This window comes from Brachypodium distachyon, chromosome 2, assembly GCF_000005505.3.
Source record: "Brachypodium distachyon strain Bd21 chromosome 2, Brachypodium_distachyon_v3.0, whole genome shotgun sequence".
Taxonomy (NCBI): domain Eukaryota; kingdom Viridiplantae; phylum Streptophyta; class Magnoliopsida; order Poales; family Poaceae; genus Brachypodium; species Brachypodium distachyon.
Genome location: NC_016132.3, coordinates 45,783,009 through 45,810,074, shown reverse-complemented (window position 1 = coordinate 45,810,074; position 27,066 = coordinate 45,783,009). Strand labels below are relative to the sequence as shown.

The 27,066-nt window shown below is 46.0% G+C and overlaps 4 protein-coding genes across 4 annotated transcripts; 2 read left to right on the top strand and 2 right to left on the bottom strand.

Annotated features, from left to right (window-relative positions):
• The first annotated feature begins 1,240 nt into the window (after nucleotides 1-1,240).
• Nucleotides 1,241-1,945, top strand: LOC100844263. Its single transcript, XM_003566907.1, has one exon. It carries the CDS (start codon nucleotides 1,241-1,243, stop codon nucleotides 1,943-1,945), a length of 705 nt encoding a protein of 234 aa, XP_003566955.1.
• A 1,562-nt stretch (nucleotides 1,946-3,507) lies between these two features.
• On the top strand, nucleotides 3,508-11,151 carry LOC100841333 (plastidial pyruvate kinase 2). The gene is made up of 12 exons (XM_003569440.4): nucleotides 3,508-3,818; nucleotides 4,674-4,961; nucleotides 5,295-5,460; nucleotides 6,234-6,368; nucleotides 6,440-6,550; nucleotides 6,644-6,732; nucleotides 6,921-6,983; nucleotides 7,292-7,467; nucleotides 8,139-8,241; nucleotides 8,328-8,476; nucleotides 9,379-9,487; nucleotides 10,679-11,151. The coding sequence occupies exons 1-12, from the start codon at nucleotides 3,576-3,578 to the stop codon at nucleotides 10,784-10,786; spliced, it is 1,740 nt and encodes a 579-aa protein (XP_003569488.1). The 5' UTR covers nucleotides 3,508-3,575; the 3' UTR covers nucleotides 10,787-11,151.
• A 3,376-nt stretch (nucleotides 11,152-14,527) lies between these two features.
• Nucleotides 14,528-15,762, bottom strand: LOC100841943 (acidic endochitinase). The gene has a single exon (XM_003569442.4). It carries the CDS (start codon nucleotides 15,647-15,649, stop codon nucleotides 14,744-14,746), a length of 906 nt encoding a protein of 301 aa, XP_003569490.1. The 5' UTR covers nucleotides 15,650-15,762; the 3' UTR covers nucleotides 14,528-14,743.
• A 4,748-nt stretch (nucleotides 15,763-20,510) lies between these two features.
• On the bottom strand, nucleotides 20,511-23,671 carry LOC100842550 (F-box/kelch-repeat protein At3g61590). The gene is made up of 2 exons (XM_003569444.4): nucleotides 23,381-23,671; nucleotides 20,511-21,959 (listed from the first exon to the last, which is right to left on the bottom strand). Exon 2 carries the CDS (start codon nucleotides 21,932-21,934, stop codon nucleotides 20,717-20,719), a length of 1,218 nt encoding a protein of 405 aa, XP_003569492.1. The 5' UTR covers nucleotides 21,935-21,959; nucleotides 23,381-23,671; the 3' UTR covers nucleotides 20,511-20,716.
• Nucleotides 23,672-27,066: the final 3,395 nt, after the last annotated feature.

Genomic DNA, 27,066 nt, shown 5'->3' with positions numbered 1-27,066 from the left:
TGTGACCGGTGGCTGGATGGCGTCCGCATCTGAGATGCCTTTCCTAGGCTTTCGGCAGGGGTGAGGCCGCGCTTCCTGCGCTCTCGCACTGTGCGTGAGGGTTTGCTTGGCGCATGGTTAAGTGATGTCAGGCCTGACCTGGGACCAGATGCCATCCTAGAATTCCTCACCCTTTAGGATCGCCTGTGGGGCTTTCAGCTACCGGAGACGGGGGAGGACGTCATGTTGTGGAACTGGGCGAACAATGGGCAATACTCTGCTAGGTCTGCTTATGCTCACCTCTTCGCAGGACGGATGGTGGACCCGATGGCTGACATGGTTTGGCGCTCACGGGCGCCGAACAAGTGTCGGTTCTTCTTGTGATTGGCGGTTCGTGACAGGTGTTGGACTGCCGACTGGCTGCAGAGGAGGGGGCTTCAGCATCCGCCTCGTTGCCCGCTGTGTGACCAGGAGCAGGAGACGATCTCTCACCTGCTGCTGGGTTGTGTGTTCTCTCGTCAGGTTTGGTCTCCTTTGCTCATGGGTTGGGGCCATCCTGAATGGCTGCCAGCTGGGGAGGTGGATATCAGAGTCTGGTGGACTTTGCTGCCGGTACCCGCTGGAGACAGGAGGGACGTCTGGACGGCGTTCGGATTGGTCTCTTGGGCTATCTAGCGTCATAGGAACGACGTTGTCTTCAATGGGGCTACTCCCTCGGTTCATCAGGTGCTGCACGGGATTGTGGAGGAGGCGGCACGTTGGGAGGTGGCTGGACTCTTTAGAAGTAGGGTTTCCTTTCCTGTTCTTAGAGGTATTCGGTGGACGTCGCCAACACAGGTGTTTGAGACCTTAGCCACTTGGTGGCAATAGATAATGTCTGGAAAAAAAAAGCGCGTTGATCACAAGCCTGATGATTGGAATCTCGCGGAAAGTTGCTGATCGAGTACTGCACGTCTGCACCCTTCAATTTAATTAGCCCACCTCGTAACCTACTCGGACTCAGCGTATGAGCCGAGTTGTCTTAGCCGCCGAGCAGTACCCCTGCTCGGACTCGGACTAAGTACCGGTCGATTAGCGCGCCGTTCAGCCCTATATATACATATCCAAGCAGACACAAAGGTTACGGAGAAAATCGTCAGGTAGGTCCCAAGCATAGAAGCAAATCTAAGATCAAGCGAAGACACACCTCGAAGGCCGATCGAGAAACGAGAGCGATCAATTCACGTAGTAACACGCAAAGCTGATCGATCGAATCGACCCAATGGCAATCACCTACCACGCACCTCGCCAGGTGGCGTCTGGTCGTCGCTCAAGGGCAGACAAGATCCACACGGACGTCATCATGGACGACGGCACCAGCATCCGCACCACGGTCACGAACTCGGGCTACCTCGTCGAGTGCTTTCTCAAAGAGGTGCAGCAGCGGTTCCACGAGGAGGTCCAAGCAGCTGAGCCACAGGATGCCGACGTCCAACATTGCCTCATCGTCGGCCTCGACACGGAATGGCGCCAGATCTCCCACAAGGGCAGGCGGGCCAAGTCATTCCAAATCGCCCTCCTCCAGCTCTGCGTCGGCGACCGCTGCCTGGTCTTCCAGATTTTCAACGCCGACTACGTCCCTCACCAGCTCGCGGAGTTCCTCGCCAATCCGGACCACTGCTTCGTCGCCGTCGGGGTCGGCGGCGACGAGCAGCGGCTGCGCGAGGACTGCGGGATTGAGGTGGCGTACACGATGGACCTGCCTGAGGTCGCGGCGGATGTGCTCCACCGCCCGAAGCTCCGGCAGTCGGGGCTCAAGACCCTGGCGCGGGAGGTGATGGGGGCGCTCATCGACAAGCCCAAGCGGGTGACCCTGAGCGACTGGTCCTCGGAGCACCTGACGTGGGAGCAGGTCCGCTACGCTTGCATCGACGCCTTCGTGTCCTTCGACGTTGGCCGCCGGCTGCTCTGCAATCACGGTGTTTGAGTTTTCAAGATGCACTTTGTGTCTTGTTTCCGGCGAATGTAAAAACTTGGACTTTATGATTTCCCAACAATTCAACGTGTTAAATTAGACTTCATTTGTTTGCAAAGACACTGTGTCCCAACAAAAAGCAAAGCAAACTCCTTCACCCACTAACCAGAGAACTATTTCCTCATTTGGCGTATTTAGTTTCGTTAAAACAAAACTTTGATCCTAATAGCTTTATTAATATGCAATTTATATAATAGGAGACTAGGGTTATTAGCAAAAACTTTTGAAAACAAATTTATTGATATACATTTCATGCCTTAAAAAACACATACTTCCTCGGTTCCATAATTCTTGTCGAAATATTACATGTATCTAGACGCTTTTAAGAATAGCTACATTCATTTTTTAGCAAATTCGAGACAAGAATTATGGAATGAAAAAGTATTAATAAAGTATTTTTTGGTAAAAGTCTTGCCTTAACGAAACTAAATACGCCAACATTTGTGAAAAAGAGGGAGTACTGCACATGAGCGGAGCACGGACTGAAAAACAAGATCTCATGTCGCCCCACACGGGGCACTGAAAGGTGAACCCTAGCCCCAACTGCCATCCCTTTTCCATGGTTGTCATCTCTCTGACTACACATTGTCTGAAGGAGTTGACTGACATATTCTCGCAATGTCAATGGAAACGGTGCACACCACTCATAGGAGGGTGTCGGAGCGTTGCTAGAGGCCACATGAACGGGCATGTCCTGAGAGGGCGCGCGTCATTATGTCAAAAGCCTCAGCCTCAGGTTATGAAGGCGTCCTGAAGTGTGACGCGGAACCAAGAAACTAGAAGTGCAAATAAATTAGTGATGGGACCAAAAGAGTGATTAAGATTAAGAATCGTTCACCTTATGGTATACCTCACGTGAATCTGTGAGTGACATGTCGAAAGAATCAATCGATCAAATAATTATGAGCAAGTAAGGGTGCAAACGGGATTCCGCGAAAATCCCGCTTCTAGTTCAATTCTCAAATCTTTTATTCAAATTTTGAACAAAATTTTGAATAGAAAATTTAAAAAAATGAAACTTTTGCAGGATCCCGTTTGCATCCCCATGAGCAAGCCAAGTTTTAAATGCGAGAGGCACTGAGGAAGATCAATCGTCGTTGGAGCCTTGGAGGTGATCGCCTCAAGGATACGATAATCTATCAGCTGACGTGAACGTGTGACAGTGGTGGTGTGACTGTGACATATCGAAATAATCCATCGATCGAGGATGCCGGTGCAGAACTTCCAAAGTCGCACCTTTCTTTTAGGAAAAGTCACGCTCAAGAACTCGTAACTGTGCGAGGAAATGGCGACCCAAGACCAAGAGCTCTCTGCAGTTTCCCAGGCTCCGATCGAGTCCCCAGCCAAACCACGACGGGGACTCCCAAGGCGCGAGCGCGAGTGAGCGCCCAGCTGGACGGGGCGAGCAAGGGGCTACGCGAACTGAAAAGCCAGCTCAGCCGCGGACCACCTCGTACCCGTTTCGATACAAACGAAGCCGTCCCACCGGCTTAAACCCAAACACATCTTCCCCCACTGCTCACGACACACACGCACGCCCCCCTTTGACGCCTCACCACCTCATCTCCACTTCCGAATCCAGATGGCGCAGGTAGCAGCAGCGGCGTCGGGCGTGGCGGGCGCGGTCAGGCCGCTCGGTGGCGCGTCTGGTACGGACTCGCTCCGGCCGGCGGCGAGGCTGCCTTTCGGGCCGCGCGACGCGAGGGTGGCGTGGAGCGTGTCCTCGAGGGGTCGTCGTGAGTCCTCCGTTGCCTCGGTCATTAGCCGCGCGCCGCAAGCCGACGCCGTGGTGCTGCCGGTGTCTCCCGACGATGACGTCGTCAAGGTAGCTCTTCCTCGTACTTGACTAGCACCTCGGCAGCTCACCTGGTTGCTAGCTGGGGAACCGCGGTGGATTTGGGGCCGGGGTGGGGTTTTCGTGGTGTCCGGTTACTTTCGGGCGTGAAATTGACTTCTCCTTGACGGTGAAATCGGATTTGTCGCGCCTTGGGCATCATTTTCGTGTCTGGCGGTGGAATTTAGAGCACGGTATTGTTCGAGATGTCATTTTCTCACGTTTTTTTGTACATGCCTTGGTTATTTCAATTCTGTCGTCTGCTTTTGCTCTTGCGTTGCATGCATCCGTAGGAACTTGCCAGGCTGGTACCAAAATCTGCCTGTTTCGTTTTGATTATAGAATGTTGTAAAATGTGTATTAAATGTAAAGGCGCCGTATATTCCCATTCCCCTTTTAGGCTTACTTTACATCTGACTTGTTAGTTTCTAGTTCAGTTGATGGCTATTTATTACGTTAGTGTTTGCAGAATGGACATTTGAAGTGTTGAATTAGTTAAGGAACGTTTCCCTGGACGCAAACAGTATTAACAGTGGGAACTGTTATTGAGATTATCTCAACATGGATGAGATGTTTCAAATAAGGATATGCTACTTCTGATCACTTTGGTTAAATCTCAACTGCAAGTCTTGTTCAAACCACTCGTCCAATAAGCTACACAAATTTACGATCAACATGGAGATTTGGATTCTTGTTTTCTAATTTGCTCTGACTATGACAAACAGTTATTCATTGTGGTGTGCTGTGTGTTGCAATTAGCCAGTTACAATATAACAGGGTGATGTCATGTAAGGAACCTTATGAATCGATCAATTGAGACTTACTATCAGTAATACTTCTTGACAGGAAGAAGAGAACTTCCAGCATCTTAAGGCTATTCAGCAACTTGCAACAGCAGCCAATGGTGTGTGGTCTAAACCAAATGTTAGGCGCAAGACAAAGATAGTGTGCACCATTGGTCCCTCAACCAACACAAGGGAAATGATCTGGAACCTTGCCGAGGCTGGCATGAACGTGGCTCGGCTTAATATGTCACATGGAGACCATGCATCACACCAGAAAGTTATCGATTTAGTAAAGGAGTACAATGCGCAAACAAAGGACAATGTCATTGCAATTATGGTTGACACCAAGGTTTGTATTACTTTGTTTCGGAGCTTTTACACACTGATGGATGTCTACAGAAGCCGCTTTTTTTGGTACTAGTCTTGTTTTAAATCTGTCATGCCCATGCTATGCTCGCACACCATTTTCTCTACTAGTAGATACTGGGATCGGACGTTTTGATGCTGCCATTCTTTTGTTATATCATACTCCCTCCGTTCCATAATTCTTGTTGAAATATTACATGTATCTAGACGCTTTTTAGGAATAGATACATCCATTTTTGGGCAAATTCGAGACAAGAATTATGGAACGGAGGGAGTACTTCGATTGCTCTGACATAAGCTAGATTTTACACCTCAGGGTCCAGAAGTTAGGAGTGGAGATTTGCCTCAGCCTATATTCTTGGAACCAGGCCAGGAGTTCACCTTTACAATTAAGAGGGGAGTTGGGACTGAGACATGTGTTAGTGTTAACTACGATGACTTTGTTAATGATGTAGAAGCCGGTGACATGCTCCTTGTCGATGGTATGTGGGTATTTCTTTTCCCTATCTGACATTTGATTATTTAGCCCTTTTGTTTACTGACACATGATTGTGTACAGCGTGTGCAAATGCAGCAAATCAGTTTATCTGAATTGTTTAGTAGTACTAAATTAGCCAGTGAAGCTTGATTAAATTAATTTGTATAGTGGCACACACACTTGCTCTTATTGCTTCCCTAGTAGAATACATTTGTGCGGCTACGGCGTACTTCTCCCTCGTTCCCAGTTTATAAGGCGTTCGTGCATTTCAAATTTAACTCTGACCATCAGTTATAAACAATTAATATATGAGTTATTCACCATAAAAGTTTTACCATTAGAAACTTTTTTCAAATGCAAATTCTCATGGCACATAATTCACATCGTATTGGTCAGAGCGATGGTCAAAGTTGAACCTTGAAATGTGTGGGTGACTTATAAACTGGGAAGGAGGAAGTAGTATGGAGTCATGGATTATGCAAGTATCCATGTGCAGACAAAGTGTTTCCAACATTGCTTGTAATGTTTAGGCATAGTTACTTGCCGTAGCCAAATTTCTGAGTTGGAGTTCACCAACATTTATTTGCAGGTGCTATTGCTTAATTGTGCACAACTGATTAACAGTTAAATTAGAACACCAGATACCTGTGTAACATCCTTCTGCCTGTCTTCTTTGTATTTTTTTTCCACTTGAGAGATGAATGTATTTTAATTATGTAACTTCAAATTTTTGTGATTTTATATTGTGCTTTAGTGATCAACATGTTGCTTATTCAGGAGGAATGATGTCATTTTTGGTCAAGTCAAAAACTGAAGATTCTGTGAAATGTGAAGTTATTGATGGAGGTGAATTGAAATCCAGACGTCACCTGAATGTTCGTGGCAAGAGCGCAACCTTGCCATCAATCACTGGTAATAGTCAACATATCTTTTATCGAGTGATGCAGATGCTCTTGTGTCATGCCTGCTTTCCAAACTTGCAGATAAGGATTGGGATGATATCAAGTTCGGAGTGGAAAATCAGGTTGATTGCTATGCTGTTTCTTTTGTCAAAGATGCTCAAGTTGTGCATGAATTGAAGGATTATCTCAGAAGTAATAATTAATCCCTACTTTAACTTTATAAACAATTATGTGGCCACTGTTTGATTATGATTTTGATCATATTTATTTTATTTTCATTCTCAGGCTGCAATGCAGATATACACGTAATTGTGAAAATTGAAAGTGCAGATTCCATTCCAAACTTACATTCAATCATCACAGCATCTGATGGGGTAAGAAGTTGATTTTGATATTATTGACTTTAAGCAAGATGAATTTGATACGAAAGGTTTTGAACTGTATGGGTATCATGAAAAGGGTTTCATCTCTTTCTTTTTCCTATTCTGGTTTGTGGTGCGAGTATTTATCATTTTTACTTTTATCTTTTGAAGTTTTGATGAATGAAATGTGAATTTTGTAGGCTATGGTTGCCCGGGGCGATTTAGGAGCTGAACTCCCTATTGAGGAGGTACCGCTGTTACAGGTATGAAGTAATCGATCATATTGCTCACAGTCCATTGCACTAAATGCCCACTTCTCTGCTCAGCTATTTTGTTTAAGAGACAAGCCATGCAATCGAGTGCACTCAATACAATAACCACTTCCCATTTTATGTATGTATTTTACAAATTGCTTGAAAAATATATTATTTACTAGCCGAGGGTCGTTTTGCACTCGCTTGTCTATACATTGCATGCAGGTAGCTATCTGATCTGAACTTTCTGTGCTTGCTTAGTTGATTGTACATAAGATACACATGGCATTCATAAAATTTCATGTCTCTTCATGCAGGAAGAAATTATTAGAATGTGCAGGAGTATGGGAAAAGCTGTTATTGTCGCCACTAATATGTTAGAAAGCATGATTGTTCATCCAACTCCAACCCGAGCAGAAGTTTCAGACATTGCTATAGCTGTCCGGGAAGGTGCTGATGCAGTTATGCTTTCTGGGGAAACTGCACATGGAAAGTAAGTGTTTTCTTTTTCTTATGCATAGCAAAAGATGTTTGATTTTTTAGCTGACTGTATGAGCAAAACATATTTCATTTTTAATAGTTTAACTAACTAGAGATAACTGTTTTGTGCATAAAAATAATCAACTGGTTTAACTAACTAGAGTTAACTTAATTTTTAATAGTTTAACTAATAATATATATGATTCAAAGAAAACGATTTTTCATAGTTTAACTAACTAGAGTTAACTGAATTTTTGTTACTGATTCATATTATTTAGTAGTAGAGTATATTGTTCTGTGATTGCATGCTTCAAAAGTTCCAGAAATTAACTAAACTTTTAGTATGCATATCTAGCAGTGAAATACCGGTACATTTTTAACTCTTGATGCTTTTATTCTGATTCTATTTCTCCTGAATAAATTAGGCTAGTTAACTCAAACTTTTAATATTTAACTCTGAACTTGCAGTGTCATGTTGTTTTGTTTTACTTCTAGTTAGCTCTTGGTTTCATGGTTTTAGACTTGCTGAACTAACAAGCTGTAAAACATGAATATATGACTTGTTCCGATGTTGTTTAGTTGCAATCTTTGTCACTTCTTTGGTTTCTGTAACAGATGCTTGAAAGTCTTGTGACGTGTATTCAAGATAGATAAATTACGAAGCTTACCACTTGATCTCTGCAGATTTCCATTGAAGGCTGTCAAGGTCATGCACACCGTTGCACTGAGAACGGAAGCCACTATTACTGGTGGGGAAACACCATCTAACCTTGGCCAGGTGTTCAAGGTCTGAACTGCAATATTCCAACCCCTAAGTCACTTAAGTACTTAACCCAGCTTCTTATTTCTCTAATTACCTTTTCCCCCCTGTAGAATCACATGAGCGAGATGTTTGCTTATCATTCAACAATGATGGCCAATACACTTGGCACATCAATTGTTGTTTTCACCAGGACAGGATTTATGTCTATCCTACTTAGTCACTACCGCCCATCAGGCACCATATTTGCCTTCACAGATCAGTAAGATTTATGTTCTTTTGCTCTAGTCTGTGTCACCAAGAAGATGAAACGCACATAGTTTCTATTGTGCATAAAAATAATCAACAATAAAATTCATATCTGTGAACATCTATTATCAACTAAACAGAAGTTAGCATATCGGTTATTCAGTTCTAGTAATTAGCAATACTGAATGCACAATCTTTCTAGCCTTGTCATCCAGTCATAAAGATAACCTTCGGAACAAGCAAGAAAAAAATGGTGTGCTTATCGTGTGCCCATATACTAGTTTTAGTGACAAACCCTTGTATTCATTTGCTTTGAATCATATATATGATCGCTCAGTTCATTACCAGAATCATATATATCATGTAATTCACCAGCATCTGGGCTGGAAACCAGCTGTGCTAAGTTCCTTTTATTCTGGATGAATCCAGTATCCCTAACATTGTGCATTAAGATGTTCCTAGACCCTCCACCGGGAAATGTTAACCTCATAAAAGTCTATTTGATTGGTGAAATATCAATCATTAGTATTCAATAGGAGAAGAGGTCATCAATGAGGAAACTGAATTTAAATAATGTTGTGGTGGTATATATTTTTTGTTATACTGTGGGGGACAACTGATCTGAAGATTGTACGCTAGATTTAGTATTCTAGAATTATAATAAAAAAAATTAGTCCAATGGAGAAGGGGCCCATCAGAATTTAATTAAGGTAGAAGTGACCATGACATACCAGAGTTTGCTCCTGGCAGGATTCGAACCCTGGTAGCAGGGTCATACCATTAGGATACTACTACTTTGCTATGGATCAGTTCTCAGAATTCTAGGACTATCATATAGTTGCTCCTTTTGTTAATATTTTCCTTTACAAATCTGGTATTTCTGAGCACGCAATTGATGTTCCTTACTGTTTGCAGGGAGAGAGTTAGACAACGATTGGCTCTGTACCAAGGCGTTTGCCCAGTTCAGATGGAATTTTCTGATTGTGCAGAGAAGACATTTGGTGATGCTTTGTCTTACTTGCTGGTAATCACTGATCAGATCATATCCCTTTTACTCCCTCCATCTCATATTAAGTGACTCAAATTTCCCAAATATGGATGTATCTATATGTAAAAAACGTCTGGATACATGTAATATTTCGGCACTTAATATGGGACGGAGGGAGTAGTTTTTTTTAAGTGTCTACCCTTGTGGCTCGATTGTGGTCAAGAATGATGAAGGATTGAATTTCTATCCTATGCTGCACATCCCACTAACATATTGTTCGTCAGTTATGAAATGCACACTAACGTCGTACGTGTTCACATAACTTGGTCTGCAAACTTGCAAACTGCAGCTACTGACATCATTTGCTGCTTAAAACTAACATCATTTGTCGCCTAAAAACGGATACCATGATAAAGCAATCATGCATGAATTCTAATTTCTATCAAGTCTTAGTACAAAAGATGATGCTAAAGAGATGACACATCATTTTACACATCATTTTGTCTCTCTACAGTTTGATTTCATATCAAATGAACATAAACACATGTAAGATATACAAAGTACTCGACAGAATTTTAAATCTAAACCTCTAGAAATTTCTATATTTTGATGGAGTACTAACTAAACAAGCAAGCACATTTGACCATTATTTGTGTGCTTAATTAGAAGGATAGGAAAAACTAGTTGGAGAAGTTCTAGGATTTTCTCATTAATGTGCATGTTCAATTCTAGTATCCACTATTTCACATACATTTTTCTACTATTTCTTGTTTATGATACTCCCTCCATCCCAAAATAAGTGACGTGGATTTGTATATATACAAATCCACATCACTTATTTTGGGATGGAAGGAGTACTAGGGTGAAAGTGGCAGCCACAGGTAGTCCACAAACCCTCTTGTGCTGCTTGCCAAAATACACTCAAGTGGTTCATGCAGAGGCATGCTCTTTATGTCGGTAAACGCATAGATCCCACAACAGCCAGTTGGCATCTACAATGCCCTAGCTGCTACTGGCGGGAGTACCGCCGCTGCCTTCCGTCTTTGTCCCAGCCTGACCCCCCTCCCCTCTCCCTAGCATCGCCTCCTCTTGCTCCGGTCTCGTCTTGGTGTACATTGGTGACTTCTTGTCGTCGCGGCCCTCCAAATTTCTCATGGATGCACCCATGCCTAATGTTTATGCTTGTTGATGCATGGTGTTCTAACATGATATGCTACACTTTTACAGAAGCATGGAATGGTGAAGGAAGGTGAGGAAGTTGCACTCGTTCAAAGTGGCAGGCAACCCATCTGGAGGTCGCAATCCACCCACAATATTCAGGTTAGGAAGGTTTGACGAGGATGATCTGTAGTATTTGATTGGCACGGCCAATAACGAAAGGTATCTCTGTGATTCCTGTAAGTTTAAAGGTCTGATTATAATACCGCACCGGCATTACTGATGTCCTCAAGCCATGAGCTACCTGTTTGCTAGATATGTATGTGTGATAGTGTGAGAGCTAAGCGTTGTGACTGTATTCTCTCTGGTTGTTGTCTGCTAGTAACTTTCTTCCATGTATAAGGGTTTGACCAACCGTTTCTTCAATCCGGTTTAGCTGTAGCTTGGGAGTATTGTAGGGTTCTCAATTGTGTCATACAATCTTTCTATCAGTATCTGGCAAAGACTTATGGAGTATTTAATAAAGTGCAATTGTGCATCAACAGAAGTGCAATGGGACCCATAGAAATGCTTTGGGCAATGTAACTAGAAGTTGCGTCATGTTGGTAACGTGGCAGCAAGTGTTTTTATCTTATTTGTTTTCGGTTCAGCTTTTGTAGAAGCCCAATGAAATGGTTCAATTAGAGATCAGATGTGTCAGTGCAACTCCAGCCAGGCAACCCATTTGGACCGGACGCGTCCGTTACGGCCTTCGCGGACAAAACGCACCTCAAACATGGCGACCCATTTCCCTCTATGTCCGGATTTCGGTCTGTGGAGACGCAAACTCGGCCCAAATTATCCAAATTTGGGCTGGGTTTGTGTCTCCATAGACGTGAAATGGCACGCTGTCTGGTTGATCCGTGCGGTCAAACCCCTTCGCCTTCCTTATCCCCATCGGTCGGCCACCCAGCGGCTGTGTTGCGGTCATATTAAATGGGGACCGTGTCACCCCCATTCCCCACTCCACACCCCACTCGTCTCGACTTCCCTCAAACCCCAAACTCCAGCTCATGGCGCCCAAGCCCTTCTGGAGGAAGATGAAGCACTTGACGGCGCCGCGCCGGAGTGCACCGGCGGCAATGCGCTCGGGGTCCTTCCAGCTGGCTACGCGGGGGGCCGGGGGGAGGGTGGGGGAGGCAATGGGAGGGGCGCGGCCGACGCCATTCACCATTGCCCTGCCGGCGTCGCGCCATCCCGCTCCCATGGCCGGACGTGCACTTGCGTCACGGGTGGCACCTGATCCCGGAACGGGTTTCGGTGACACCCGTGCCACTCACCGGCCGCGCCCACGCCGAGGAGATTATGCGGCAGCGGGCGATGTTGACGCCAGAGGAGCGGCATGAGGACATGTACGCGCCAGAGTCGCCATACTGGGACCAATAGTTCCAGTCCGAGCACGAGCTCCGGCGTGAGGGTAGCTTCGTCCCCGTCGACATAGGCGCGGGAGGCCTCCGTCAAGCAAGCGGAGGAGGACGACGACGACCTCTAGGCCGCCCTCTAGGCATCAAAGGAGGAACTGGCGCTGCGGATGATGGCGGCAGAGGATATTCTGTGCAAGGCGCAGGAGGACTCCATGCTCGACGAGCTGGCCGAGTGGCCAGAGTTCGGGCTCGCGCTCCACATCTCCGCCCAAGAAGTCCCCGCGCCGCTTCTGCCGTTGACGAATGGGAAGAAGAACCTGCACCGTGGTGGCCGGTGTAGGTGAAGGAGGAGGAGGAGGAGGAGGAGTGGGAGGACGAGCCCTGGTGGCCTTGGACAGGTTAGGAGCAGCCGGAGGAGGACGAGGACATGGCGGACCAGGACTGGTCTTCGCCGCCGCCGATGTGTTGGACGCCACCACTCCGCCTGGTGATCGTCCTGGACTCCAATTCGGAGTAGAGTAGATCGTAGTATAGTAGTACTACTTTTAATTTCGTGTATTAGTTTTAGATTTGCATGTATCAACTTTTATCCATGAATGCAAATCAACTATATTTTATCCCCAATTTGGCTCGCCCCGTTGAATGCACTGCCCGACCCAAATGCACGAATGCCGGACATGGACATTTTTGTGTCCGGCCCAAACAAACGCAAAAGGCGTCCGAAATGGGTCGCGTGGCTGGAGTTGACCTTATACATATGGGATTAATAACTGTAGATGGCGTCAACACCGTGGATGCAAGATGAATTCAAGTTCTGGAAATGGTTCGATTTTTACCTTATGACGCTATCATGTCAAGTCAAATGAACACGGATGTCTTGAGTCCCGTGTCTTACGTTGGACGGAATCGGCAGCCATTGTTAGGGCAACTCCAGCGGCGCGACCCAAACGGACCACTTTTTGCGTCCGGTTTGGTCCGTTTGGATCGCAGGATGGACAGAAAAATGCTCATGTCCGGCCTTCGTCCGTTTGGGTCGGGACGCACGTCCAGTGGGGCGACCCATTTCACAGGCACAAAAAAAAACATACAAAAGGTAGCATACTCATATATAGTAGACTAGTTAAGTACCCGTGCGTTGCAATGGAATAAAAAATGATACATGTGACACTCAACTATACGTCCATTTCATGTCGAATATGTTTATCAAGATTGTTTTCTCGACAGATTGTCAAGTCCTGCAAAGGGCACTATCTACGTCGGATTATGATGCGGCACCGCTAGGAGCGATATTCAATTGTTCAGAGAAGCCAAGTATATTCTCCATATGTCCTTCGTGTATTCTTCGGTCGTGTTTTGTCCTCGGCCGGCTCATGCTTTAGCCGCTTTAGGGTCTTGTGGGTCTCAAGCCGAACATATATAGATGAAAGTAATACTAGATGATTAAAACTACTACATATAATAATAAAAACTAAAGAGATCATCTACTTGGAGTCTGAATCCAAGTTGTTGATCTCGCGCTCCGGCGTCCAGGCCTCCATGTCATCTGACCATGGAGACCAGTCCTCTTCCGCCTCCTCCTCCTTCACCTGCGGCACAGGCGGCGGCGGCGGAGCGCCCCCGTCCTCCTGGAGCTGGGAGACGTAGAGTGACGCCCCCAGGTCAGGCCAGCGGCCCAGCACCTCCCGGTCGGATTCGGCCAATGCTTCCACTAGCATGACCTCTCCTCCACGGTGCGCGGCACCAACGCGACCGCGTCCTCCTCCTCCTGCTTGACGACAACGAAGGCGGTCGGCGGGGGCGGCAGGGGCACGTCCCGCCGGGCTGGGATGCCTGCAAAGTACGAGCACCGACGGAGGTCGTGCTCCGCCTCAAACCAAGCGCCCCAGTAGGGACTGTCCTCCGCGAAGTCGTCGTTGTCGTGGAGGTCGTCGGGGAGCTCCGCACGGCGGCGCAAGATCTCCACCCGACGAGGACCCTGCCTCGTGGTCGTGCTTGCGCGTCGGCCAAAGCTTCTTCGGGGCCATGGCGGACGGTGGCCGGAGAGCTAGGGTTTGGGACTGGGGTTTTGGTCGGCAGTGTCGAAGTGGGTGGGTGGGTGGGTGGGGAAAATGGGGACCAGGGCTGGTCCCATTTAATATGACCGCGAAAGGTGCTCATTGGGCCGTTGGCAGGTGGGGACAAGAGAGGCGAGGCGGTTTGACCACGCGGACCAACCGGACCGCGCGGCGCTTCGTTGCGCGTCCGTGGAGATGCAAACCGCGACAGGTGGTAGTTGGGCCGCTGGCAGATTTAAGTTTTTTGTTTAAAAATCAGTCGACCGGGATAATATAGCCGCACCCGTATTTATACGGTGGGTGGGTACAAATCTATGTGTGGGCCGGCCACCACACAGTCCCTAAGTTTCTTCGGCTGGACCGTAGCATACCTTAGGAGGAAATCAGGCCATCATTTTCGACTATGCACTGAAGAAGTTTTCTTCTTCGGCTGGACCGTAGTCCGTAGAGCAAACATTGGATGAACTGTGATGGTAGATCCGTTTATTTATCTCAGCACAATTGTTGTGCCGGTACACAATGGATGCATATGAACTTATCTTTGCACGCCCCGGCCCGCGCGCTCTTATTGAATACCTATCGTCTAGTGAAATTTCAAAATCTATATAGCAAATGTAGAATTAAGAAACCGATGCAAACGAGCGGCGGACGTTTTGATCAGTCCCGATCGAGGGTGATCAGACGCTGTCCTTGACCTGGCTGCTGTAGCTGTACTGCACGTCGTTGAAGCGGTCCCACACCATGATCCCGCCGTAGTTGCCCGCACCCTTCACGCCAGGGAGCACGGTCGACGTCAGTTCCCCTGGCGGCACGTACCCGCCGCTCGGGGCAGCGTCCTTGGATGCCGGCACGCCGAGGTAGAAGCTCCCGGACACCTTGACGCTGCTCGTCCACGTGTTCCACGCGCTCAGCAGGCTGCTGGCGTCCCCGCTGCCGCTGGTGTACTGGCACGGCGGGTTGTTGTAGAACTGCACCCACACGTTGTCGAACAGCCCCGTCTGCAGCGCCCGGTCCAGCGACGCGTCCGGGTAAGGGCACTGCGGCGCCGCCGTCAGGTACATCTTCTTGCCCCCCTGAGCTCCTAACTGCGACAGGAACGTGGCCAGCTCGTCGTAGTGCGCCTGGTTGCCCGTCTCGATGTCGAAGTCGATGCCGTCCAGGACGGCGTCGCCCAGCGGGCGGGTGCCGCTGCCGCCGAGGAAGCTGTCCCAGAGGTATGTGGCCAGGCTCTGGGCTTCCTCCGTGGAGGAGAGGCCGTAGCCGCCTGATCCGCCGCCGATGGAGAGGAGCACCTTGACGCCGTTGGCCTGGCACGCGGTGATTTCGGAGCTGAAGCGGGCGCAGGTGCCGGAGTTCTGGTCGCAGTGCCCCGCCAGGTTGAGGGCCGGGGCCTGCCCGTTGCCGAAGGTGCTGAGGAAGGCGACAATCACGTACGCGTAGCCCGAGTTGCAGGCCTCCGCCAGGGTGCCCTCGCCGACATTCTGGCCCCAGTACACGGCGATGTTGCCCGCACGGGAGACGCCAGCCATGCCGGCCAGGAGGAGAATGGGGAGCAGAGGAGACCACTTGAACTCACAAGCCATTATCAGTTGCGACGATATAACAAGCTTTTACTCTTAGGAGTGCTCTGCTATCTGTAGGTGTAGTAGTACGTGATCAACTTGTTGATGGAGGCATGGAGCAGTGGTGGTGTGGGTACCTTTTATACCGTGCATGGTTGAATTGGTCCAAGTTTGGAGCTGCCTTTTTCTTCCCGAATCGGACAGGCGCGTTGGTGCTAGGAAGTTTGGCAACAAGACTTGAGCTTTGACTAGCGCTAGTTCAGCATGACTTCTCTTTTTGGCGAAAGCTAGTTCAACATGCTTATGTAAAATCATTAAGGCACAGACTTGGAAGTAAAATTTAGCCAAAAAAAAAAAGGTAAATATACCTCTTAGAATAAGCATGAGAAATAAAAACATCTCATTCCACGGCATGAGCCGTGCGATCGACTTGAAATTCGAGTAGCTGTTTTTGTGCTTTTATTCGTGTGTTTTGGATGTCAATGGACGGTTAGGATCATCAACCGAGAGTCTACTGTGCTGTAGTCGAACCCATATTTTTATTTTTATTTCTACTAGATTTTAAGTATTTTTCACTCAAAATAAAGATGAAAAAGCAATGTAGAAACTAGTGTAAAAATTCAGTAGATCACCCAACGTAGTAAAAAAACAGCGCAGAAAAAAGCCGGTGCAAAAATGTACCTTGAGCTTTTGCGGTTGAAACTAGTGCAGAAAAACAAATAGAGATATATAGTAGAAACTAGTGTAAAATGCAATAGATTCCAAGTGAGGTTCACATTAATATAAATATATAGTTGTAAAAAACATCCAGTGAAAACTAGTAGGAAAAGCAGTAGAGAAAAAGTGCAAAATATATATAATTAGGATCTAGTTTCCTGAAGATCTCGCAGAAACAAACACAACGATGAAAACTTATTTCAATTTAGATATGGAATTTGAGTTCAGTAACTTTTAAAAGTTCCCCAAAAAATCATCTATTTTAGAAGATACTTTACTTTCTACCAACAAAAATAGACGTACAGGAATGATTTGGTAGTACAAGCAAAATACGAAAAATTAGCAGTGGGAATATCGGACATAGAAAAACTAATGAGGGGATTTTTTTCGAAAAGGAAGTTAAAAACTCCGGCCTCTGCATCACAAAGATATGCACACAACCACATTTTATTGAGAGAAATTAATGTTTGCAGGAATTATGTTCCGGTAAACATGCACCCGTTAGCAATAGCAATTCGTATAACTTGTTGTGTTGTGATTGTGCTACACTTACTGATGTACATTTTTTTTTACGGAACCAACTTCTTATATATTTAGCATATACTCTCCCACGGGTTCGTATTTTTTCTGTACTAGATTTGAAGTATATTTTGTTCCCTTACGGAAGATGTCGTTTTAGACAACAGAATTGCTAACGCATAGTTGAATTAGCTGCAAGTTGTAAACACGGCCGGGCCTTTGATATGATCTAAGAGTAGGGAGAAACGACCGCACCATGCAAATACTCCAGTTGCCAGTGCATGCATGTTTACTTGTAAATCATCGAGCAATACACACACGTTAGTTTACGTGGTATTGGCAACAATGTTAATCAAAGAGCGAATCGAGTAATTTTCACGGAGTCGAGAGAAGTCATCTTCCACCAATGACCAATTTCCTCATCACCGCTAATCATGGATGACTTTGACTCTTTCCGGGGACCAGCTCTGTGGCCGACTTCATTAGATTAGCCGTGAGATTCCTGAGCATTAGTGTACAAGTGTGTAGGCTAGCTCAGCACGTTGCGGTCAATTTGGTCAGGCTACGGAGCGGAGCGGACAACACGGCGAAGAAGCAGAGTCCCAATGCGAACCAAGTCCAACGTACAGTCGAACTGACTGGCCAGTCGAGATCTCAGTCATGGAAATTAAGGGCACGTTAATCGACGTGTGATACCCTGACGGACGTGGCAATCGGGGCCGCTCGCTGGCTTCTTCTGCAGTTCTGCCCAACTGGAAGACTAGGACGGGGTAAAATTTTACGGTCTCCTTAATGACAATTGGAGTAGCTAACAAATCTAACCGTCCATTTATAAGAGTAATTTTGTCTTTTAGTGATGGGTTAAAATTGATCACCATCTCCGCGATTCCTGGTCAATCGCACGCAACTGTCAGATTGTGGCAACTGCTTCTTCTCCAATCGTGGCGGCCTCATGCAGTCCTGCCTTCCCCCGCCGCCATGCGATCTCTCTCCCACATCGATTCAGATTTAATCATGATATCCGCTAGATCCATAAGGGGTGGGATGTAGTCAATTGGCGTATCAATCTTCTGCTCACGAAAATCAATTAGAGTATGAAAATCTGTGCATATTCTTTCCAGTACAATCTCAAGGAGAGATCTAATGCTTTTAGACCTTGTGAGTAATTCATGTTCACGGAGAGCCTCTCCAGCGGAGGCGTTACTGACAACTTCACGCGGGCGCAAAACCGTGGATATCTCGAACCTAGGCTACGCAAGTAGCGTACGTCCTAGCTAGCTGCTCCCTGAGCCCATCGGCGGTGACTGCGCTGCAGCTAGTGAATTCAAGGATCAAGGTTGTTGATACCCTACGAGGATTGTTCATTTTTTGTGTAACTTTCCATTTTATTTAAACTCAATCAACTAAATTACAGACTCACGATTACAAATTTACCCCTAAGATCATGGCACTCCTTAATTTAGAGAGACGGTACTCCTCAAATCTTGTACCGGAGTACCGGACAAGATCAACTATTAGATCAGAAAAAATAGACAGTCCATATTTATTTCGGGTTATTCTAAAAGATTCCAGGAAGGGAGACTTGGCGCGTTCCTGACCTGAGAAAATGAACTACAGCAACAGCAGCAGCAGTAGTCCAAGTGTTAATGCATGACGGGTAGGAGACGGCACGCGCGGTCGTACCGTAGCAATTGGTTCGAGTGTGCTTTATTCGTTTGCTTTGAGAATATACCGGTGCACACGGTGGTCGGAGACGAGTGGAACCATAGATTAACGTCTGGCTGCAGTTTGTCTATCTTTTTTGTGAGGTTTTGTGTATTCGTGACGGCGTCTTAGTGGAGGAGGCGACGGCGTATGGAATAATAATCTTCTGACTCCATTCTCTTCCTGGTGTAGTCAACATGATTTATTCCATGGAGCTAGCGGATCTAGCGGTTTGTTTTTCCGTTATTTTGGTCTTCTTTCTAGTTGGTTCGGGGACGAATCAGCAGATCGACAACCTGCCTTGCAAGGGGTGTGTCCCTGGCCAGAATGCATTCAACGATATTAGGTTCTCATTGGTTGCGGTGAGCGAATCATGTGTCTGTTCAAAACCTGTAAGGTTAGTCCAACTTGTGCAATTTTGGTCTTCTGCAATTTCATCACCGGAGACATGAAGAGTTTTCAAGATACGGATGACAGATCAAGAGTTATTTACTTCAAAAAATCTTGATGTAACTTTTAGTTTCATTAGGGTTTTTTGTCGTTGGTTTTCGTTTCAATTTCGATTACTTGTATTTTGTTTATTGAATAATAAAGTGAGATGTTTCTAAAAAATAGGTGGTCGTTCTCACTGCGCTAAGAAAAGGTGGTCATTCTAAAAAAACAAAAACAAAAACAAAAACTTGGCCTCCAGAAAGGAAAACCGATCCACAACTGAAAACAAATACACTACTGTTTCGTACTGCAAAAGCCCCTGTTTACAAACAATATCAGGACTGAACCTGACGCCTGACGCTGCATACACTACACAGTCATGTGCTCCATCTTGTACTCATTAGTCCAAATCGGACAAAGTTGAACAGTATTAAGATTTAAGCCAATGCTTCATCGGTGACAAATCACAAGAACAGCAAAATGACAGGAGATTACTTCCCCACCAGTAAATACAAGCAAACAGCTTCGCCCGATATATAACCAGTAAAAACTCCAGAATCGATCTTATGCCTGATCCCGGCCCTATGCAGCGATGACTGTCGTTTATCACTTTTGTTAAAACTCTGTCAGAACCTTTTTAGGTCTTTGGGTGCGTTCTTGTTAGCCTAGTGCGACAAGTATGAAAAAACTCTGTGGGGGGTGAATGCTGTTCCTTTATCTCTTGATAGTGGAATACGGTTATATGATCGCTAAAAAAACAAATATAACCAGTGAAAAACAAACACTCAAACAGCATCATATCAACTGAGCCGGCTAAGCTATTAATGGCTGAATGCCTCAGATTGATATGGCCTAGCTTGCAGATAGACCTGCGGCAAGAGCCGAGCTGCCGAGACATCATCAATGGCCTACCTGACTCACACACACAGGCCTGCATCACGCAAGCAAACTGCAGGTGCAGCAGGGATCATGGTTGTTTCAGAGCGAAATAGAGAGACAGCGAAGGATGGGCCAGTCCCCTACAAGAGGAAACCTGGCCCTTGGCCCATGACGACCTCTCCTACAAACAAGAATCGGCGAGGCACTGCTCACCGATCAGAGAAACAACTTTCAATCGCTAGGTTGGTGCGACCGGCCAGCAGTGCACATGTAGGGACGCAGGTAGGGCAAGCATTGATGGAGAGTTATACACAGGATACAGATTTTGCACAGTTGAGGTTGTCCCTTGAGGCAGAAAAGGACAAAGAATTGGATATCGCGTATAGGAAGAGCACAAAAAAGACAGCTTACGTTATCCAAGGACCAAGGCTGCAAGGCACTGCAAAATTTATCTGTCGGAGTGTCTCTGGGCAGTGATGCAAGGACAACTTTCATTCATTTGCTATTATTGAAGATATTTGTGTTATCAGGTGTAGTTTCAGATGTTGTCAAGCCAGTGCAAGGCCGAAGTGGGGATTCAGAGAAAACAGGGTAAACCGCAAACGACTGCTCTGCTTTTCAAGAACAAAAATGGCAAAAGGGCTCATTTACATGTTCCTTGCAATGAATCATCGCAAATAAATGTGATTAGTCAGATACGGCGTTATAAATGCTACTCTGGCGAAAAGAGGCAATTACAAATTATTGCATTCATCCTGACAATAAAACTTCCATGATCTCTTACAAAGACAAAGATTGGTGGTTTGGTTCCAAGGCAAAGGGACAGACTGGTACAAATTAAGCGGCGATATCGAGCCGAGGTTCAAAGCAAAAACCAGTGAAAAGTTGGAGAGGAAACTTTTTGCTCACAGGGCATTTTGCTGACCACTTCCACTTCTTCAGCTTCATGTCAAATGCAAGCAAAGCGGTTGCACCGTAGCTTTGGATGTAGACAAGGTCGTCTGTGCCGCTGCTGGCAAAGACATCATCTAACTCGCCAAATCCTTGGAAGAACTTGTGAGGCATTCGACCTACCTCTTGCCATTGTTTCTTATCAAGTTCCCATATGCCGATTCCTTTAATGATATCAGGTCTATTGTGTTTTGCAATCCCTCCAACCATTACCAGCTTCTCTCCTAAGTTTAGAAGACGTCCACAGGTAAGAGAACAAGGTACTGGGATTGAAGATAGCATTAATGAAGTTTCAGAAGCTCCGGTAACAAGATCATACATGATCAGTCTATGACGGGGCTCAACATTGCCAAGAAAACCAGTAGACTGGATTAAGCAGTAGAAGACTCTATCACATATCACACTATCCTCACTCCCTCTCCAACCAATGAACACCTCCTTGGCGGCAGTTACCCATGAACTACTCCGTGAATCATACTTGTATAAAGAAAAATCCCATTGGACGTAATCATCAGGTACTTGATTGGATTTTGCCAATGTAACAGTGTAATTGTGAGACACCCGATCTACCATCATGGCAACTGTACTGTAATCTGGAAACTTTGCACCAGGAGGCTCCATGAGCCTCTTCCAATCTTTTGTGATAGGGTTAGATACAGAAATGACGTTTCTGTTGTCATTATCCATGAAGCAAACTAGCCCACAAGAAGAAGAAACGAAACAGCTGCTCTTAATGATGCATTGAAGCTCTAAATCATACCATTTACGGAGATGGGGATCATAAGCATATCCAGCAGCAGTCTCATTACAGGTGAACATGAAGTACCATGGCCTCTGAGGCAACATGTGGGTCCAAAGGTACCTGCTTGAGTAGATAATATGATGCCATCTCTTGCACACTGCTGTTGACCTTATCATGCTTGCTATTGGCAAGAAGGTGAAAATTTTCTCCAGGATGTCATCAGGAACAACGTCCAATGAAACTGGGAATTCTTTTCCTCCGTTGTTGGCCTCAGAAACAACTCCAAAGTTGAAAGCAGGAATCATAATTCGCTCAGTTGAAAGAGTTTCCCATGAAGAATCATCTTCCAGGAGACCAGCCATTAACAGATTCTGGCACAGAGATGGCCTGGAAGAAAACAAGGAGATGTGTTCTTACAAAAGCAGCTGCAGCATTCCCCCCCCCCCCCCCCCCCCTATACACAAATATAATGGAAAAGAAGGTGAATACTTGGCATTATTATTATTATTATTATTATTATTATTATTATTATTATTATTATTATTATTATTATTATGCAACAGCTCACCAGCCAAATACTATTCTATAACAACAAAATGAGAGCGTAAACTAGTTAAATTAATATTTAGTCCAAGAAATCCTTTAACGATGTTACACCCAGTATAATGAAAGGAAACATCTGAACTGGAAATAAATATTGTGTGACTACGTGTTATAGCACCACTGTAGAAACTTCTACAAGAAATACATGACATCCAAAACCATTCAACTGAAAATACAATCAAAACTGTGTCAACTGTCAAGTACTCCCTCCGATCCTAAATTCTTGTCGTGGTTTTAGTACAAATTTGAACTAAAACCACGACAATAATTTAGGATCAGAGGGAGTATATGTTAATACTCATGACATAATGCTAGTTTACCTTTTTTCCATTATTTGCACATTAGCCACATGGCATGCATATTGTGCCAAATACTGGAAAAGAACATCTAAACATTCCAAAATAATATATTTTTTCAAATAATTGATGTGCACTGTGTTAGTTTTGCCGTATGGAACTGTTGATATACGGCATATGTCAAATGAAATATTTCTACCCAAAAAGATTTTGGGAAATTTGATAAAATGAAGTCTAGGCTGCTCTTTGATAATCCATTAGTGACACGCATGACGGGGAATTTTATCAAATCTTCCAAACATTTTTGGCTTTCCATGTATCTGCAGGAGGGTGCCTAGGAGGATAGCACCATAGCCTAAATAACGATAGCTTCCATCAACAACTTGCCGCGCCTGTTTGCCATGTCCTTTCCAATATCACGCGCTTCGGCATTGTTGCCCCGACACACAAATAGTGGAGGAGGAGGCCTCTCTTCCAGCCTCTCCACCATTGGAAAGAAGGGGACTTGGTGCTGTAACAAATAGCCCCTCCCACCGAGGCACCAAGTACAAACATGACCTTTGCATCGGAAGGAACAAGTACAGAATGCAAGGAGGAAACCCAGGGAGATTCAGATTCCTGTCCCCAACCAACCCAGTAACCCGTTTCCAAATTTAATTATTTTGCGAATAGTAACCCGTTTCCAATTAACTCTGCCCACCCACTCGTCGGCGATGATGCTATTGGCCCCCGATGTAAATCAAATCGTATGGTCCAATACATAGCAGCATATTCTTGATTCAAACGATTTCACAAAGATGCGGCGGTTCGACGGTGTTGAAATCACCGGCGACCAGCAACAGCAAAGCGGCAAGGATAAGAGATAGTACTAAAAAAGAAAAGAAACAATTGCCCGGACGGAGTACATACCTAGAATCCGACGGATCGGCTCGGCATTTTCTTGGAGTTCCACCTGTCGCGGTTCTTGCGAATGCCGTCCTGACGCAATGTGCGGTGATTTGGACGGAGTAATCCAATCCAACTAGGTATGGATGAGGGGGGAGGAACCGGCCCCAACCCCCAAACCCCAAGTTTCGCCCGGTTCAGGATTGAGAGAGAGGATGGTGGTGCCGAGATGGGCGTTTGGTTGTTTACGGAGGGAGATTGCAGCAGGTGAGATCGCAGGAGTAAATGGGGTTGTGGGTTGTTTTGTGTTTGGGGCCTCTATTTATAAGTGTGGTCAAGCCGTAGAAAGCAGCACACCATTTTTTTAGATGAACACCGATTTGGTTGCGTGGTGGTGCCCCTGAGCACGGTCCTTTTTTCCGTTGCAAGTCTCGTTCTAATGTGCTTATTATGCAAACCCTAACATGGAAAGTTACTTAAAAGTAACAACAATATTAGTGTTGTGTTCATGTAAGGGTCACAAACCTCCCATACAAACTATTTTAGAGGCAGTTGGATAGGTAAGAAAGTTATCGAAGCGTTAGAACTGCCCCTGCTTTGCTGATTACCGGGATTTGATTTTCTATGGAGTGGCTGAGACGTTGACTACGGCGTGCGACGGATTTCGTGTCGGCAACAATTTCACTCGAGGAAAGTGAGAGAGATATAAAAAAAAAGTAGACTTGAGTTTTTATTTATTTGAAGATAGGTCTTTCAACCCAGTTTTATTAGAAAGCTTAGATGTTTTGCTGGAAAAACCTAGCTTACAAGTTAAGCAGCGGGCTGCCAAAACGCATCCGATGGCAGAGTATTATGTTTGTTAAGAAGGCTTGAGCTAGTTCCCTTTTTCCATTGCAAGTCTCACTCTAATGTGCTTATGCAAAACCCTTACATAGACACTTAATTAAAATAACAACAATATGTGTCGTGTTCATGCAAGGGCCACAAACCTAGCGAGAGCGAATATTTTGGTATGTTGGTCCTTGCCGAAGATTGGTAGAAATCGCTTAGCGCCTACTGGGCTGACGGAAGATACCTCAACCGGGCGGAAAGGGAGCTTGGGCCCCACACACCGCATTCTGTCGGGCAGAAGGCCAGCTGGACTGGGCATCCTTAAGCCAATTGGGTTGGCGATAAATCACGATTCCCGCATGCCGATTGGACCGCTCCGGGCAAGGGACACTGGCCGGCAGGGTATAAAAAAAAGGTGCGATGGTCAAGGATTCATCCGCCATCTCAATTGGCGAGATGTTTGCTCGTGGTCTCGTGGTCAACGGCGCCAGCCTCCTGCGGGTAACAAAATAGAGAAAGTTTCAAAAACAAAGTAAAAAGTAAATGAATTTATTCTTTCTGCCACCGAAAACAAGTATGCTGTTGAACCAATTGGCGGAACACATGTTTTGCCATGTCGATGGCTGCAACATCATTCCGCCTTTCCAGTCGGTAGTAAGGATAATACGATGCTTTCTAGGCGTTCCGTCAGGTCAGTTTTGTAAATTCTTTTCGGAAAGGGTCATTTCTGCCAATTTCATTCGACCGCGAAAAAAAATCGTCGAGAGCGCCCTTAATTGGTCACGCTGCCGCTAACGCCAACGAAAACGCGGCCGCGCGAGAGCGATGATCAATTCGCATCCCGACAGCCGAGAATCGCAAGTCGCAGAGCCGGACACGTCCTCGCCTTGCACAGCGCGATAGCTCGCTCTATCAATCTGCGGTCTACCTATCGTCTGCGGCCCAACTCCGATCCCCACCGGAAACAACGAGGCGGGGCACCGCAATTTAAGCAATGAGATCTCGTACGTACGCGCTGTCCCGGCCGCTGCCTGGCTCCGACCTACAGTTACGAAGTACCGAGCTACGTACTACACCTAGCTGGTGCCCAGCGCTGGCCGGGCGGTACTGCTGCCCCGCGCCTTTCCTCTTGATCGTAGGCCACAGCGAAGGCCGCTTTTGCTGCGGCCAGCCAGCCGTTAACAGTAGCACTAGCACGTACGAGCTAGTATCAGTATTAAGTTATAGGAGCGAAAGCAACGTGCCATGCCGCCGCCGTAGCTAGCTGGGCGCGCGCCGTGGACCATCCTACCTAGCCAGGTCGCCTCTGTTTTTAGGCTCTGTGAAAGAGAGCTGCGTCTCCGTTGCTGCAAGATGCATACGCGCGCCTAGCTACGTCGCCATCGTCGCCACAGGCTCTCTCTCTCTTCTCTCGCTCGCTCGCCGACGCACGGGCACATGCCGCCGCGCGCGTTCTTGTTTAATTACCTGGTCTTTTTGCATCCTTTTCCCCCGTTCCCCTTTAATTCTCTCTCTTTTCGGGCACGCGGGCCGTGCTTTGTCTACACACTACACGTGTTGGATCACATGCGTGATCCGTCGCTTTTGGGGCTCGGTCCCCTGCGGTTTCACGTCCACGATGAACCGTAACGATCCAAAGCTCAGTCCCACGGTGGAGGCGAGGACGAGGTGCATGCGCGTTGCACTGCGCAAGGAGTGAGCTTCAAGTCGAAGCGATCGCAATTCGCAAAGCTGTACATGTTGTGTTGATCCACGCCTGCCGACACTTGGTCCTCTTGGAAGAATAGGATAAATAAATGCACAATACAAAAGCTCATGCTAGTTCGATTGACTTCCCCCCCCCCCCCCCCCCATTCGATCGCTTTTCAATTTTAGATTATGGAAATGACAATACTTGGAGTTCACCTTTAATCATACTAAAACAGATATCACCAGATGTTCCTTCCGTTCCATAAATATTGGCAAGGTTTTGAACTAGCTCTAGTTGATAGCCATGCTAATTTTTATGAAACGGATGAAGTAATAAATACTCCTGGCGAGAACCAGCCGATGGTAAACTGGTTGGATTTTGAGTAAATTCAAATGTAATCTCCAAACGCCTACGGGCTATTTGATCTTGAAACAAGAGATGTTACTGTAAGCAATAGTACACATGCATCTAACAGCATGGTTGGCTTCTCTGCCTATATCTCTCCTCCTAAAGATGGCAGTGCTGTCAGCAGCCGCCTAGCTGCTTCAGAGTTGCCAATATAGCAGAAGCCATGTCGCGCGCGTAGGCGTGACAGCTTTAGGTACACAGTACGCGATGGCTAGAATGAACGGCCCCATGGGCTCGGTAAATAGGCGTAAAGCAAGCGACCAGAGCCTGTCCAGGTTGTGCATCTGGTGCTGCAACCATTAATCTGTGTTTTTATGGAATATACGATTAACCGTATCTCGTCTTAAGACCTAAAGAGGTATTGGATTGTCTTCAGCACATCGAAGTATATGTTGGCAAAGAATATCTGAGAGTCATCAGCTCTGGTGTACCCATACGGCCAGACCTGTCGAGCTACTAATTTTGACTATCAAATTACCAATCCTATAAATTCAGACACGGCGTTGGACAACAAACAGATACATTAGCACGGAGTATAACACAAGTGAAAACCTAGAAATCTCATCTGAAAACTTCGGTGTATCAGAATATCAGAGATATTTTGTGCTATCTGAAACGTGCACGTGAGAAACAAAATTGGCAGAATATTTTTCTACTGCGTACTAATGAATTGTAACACATCAAGTGTTACACAATCTCTCTCCCCTCGGAAAGATTTTTAATTACCCAAATGCAACTAATGAACAACTTTAAGTACATCTTTCGTTATACAGAAGCACAA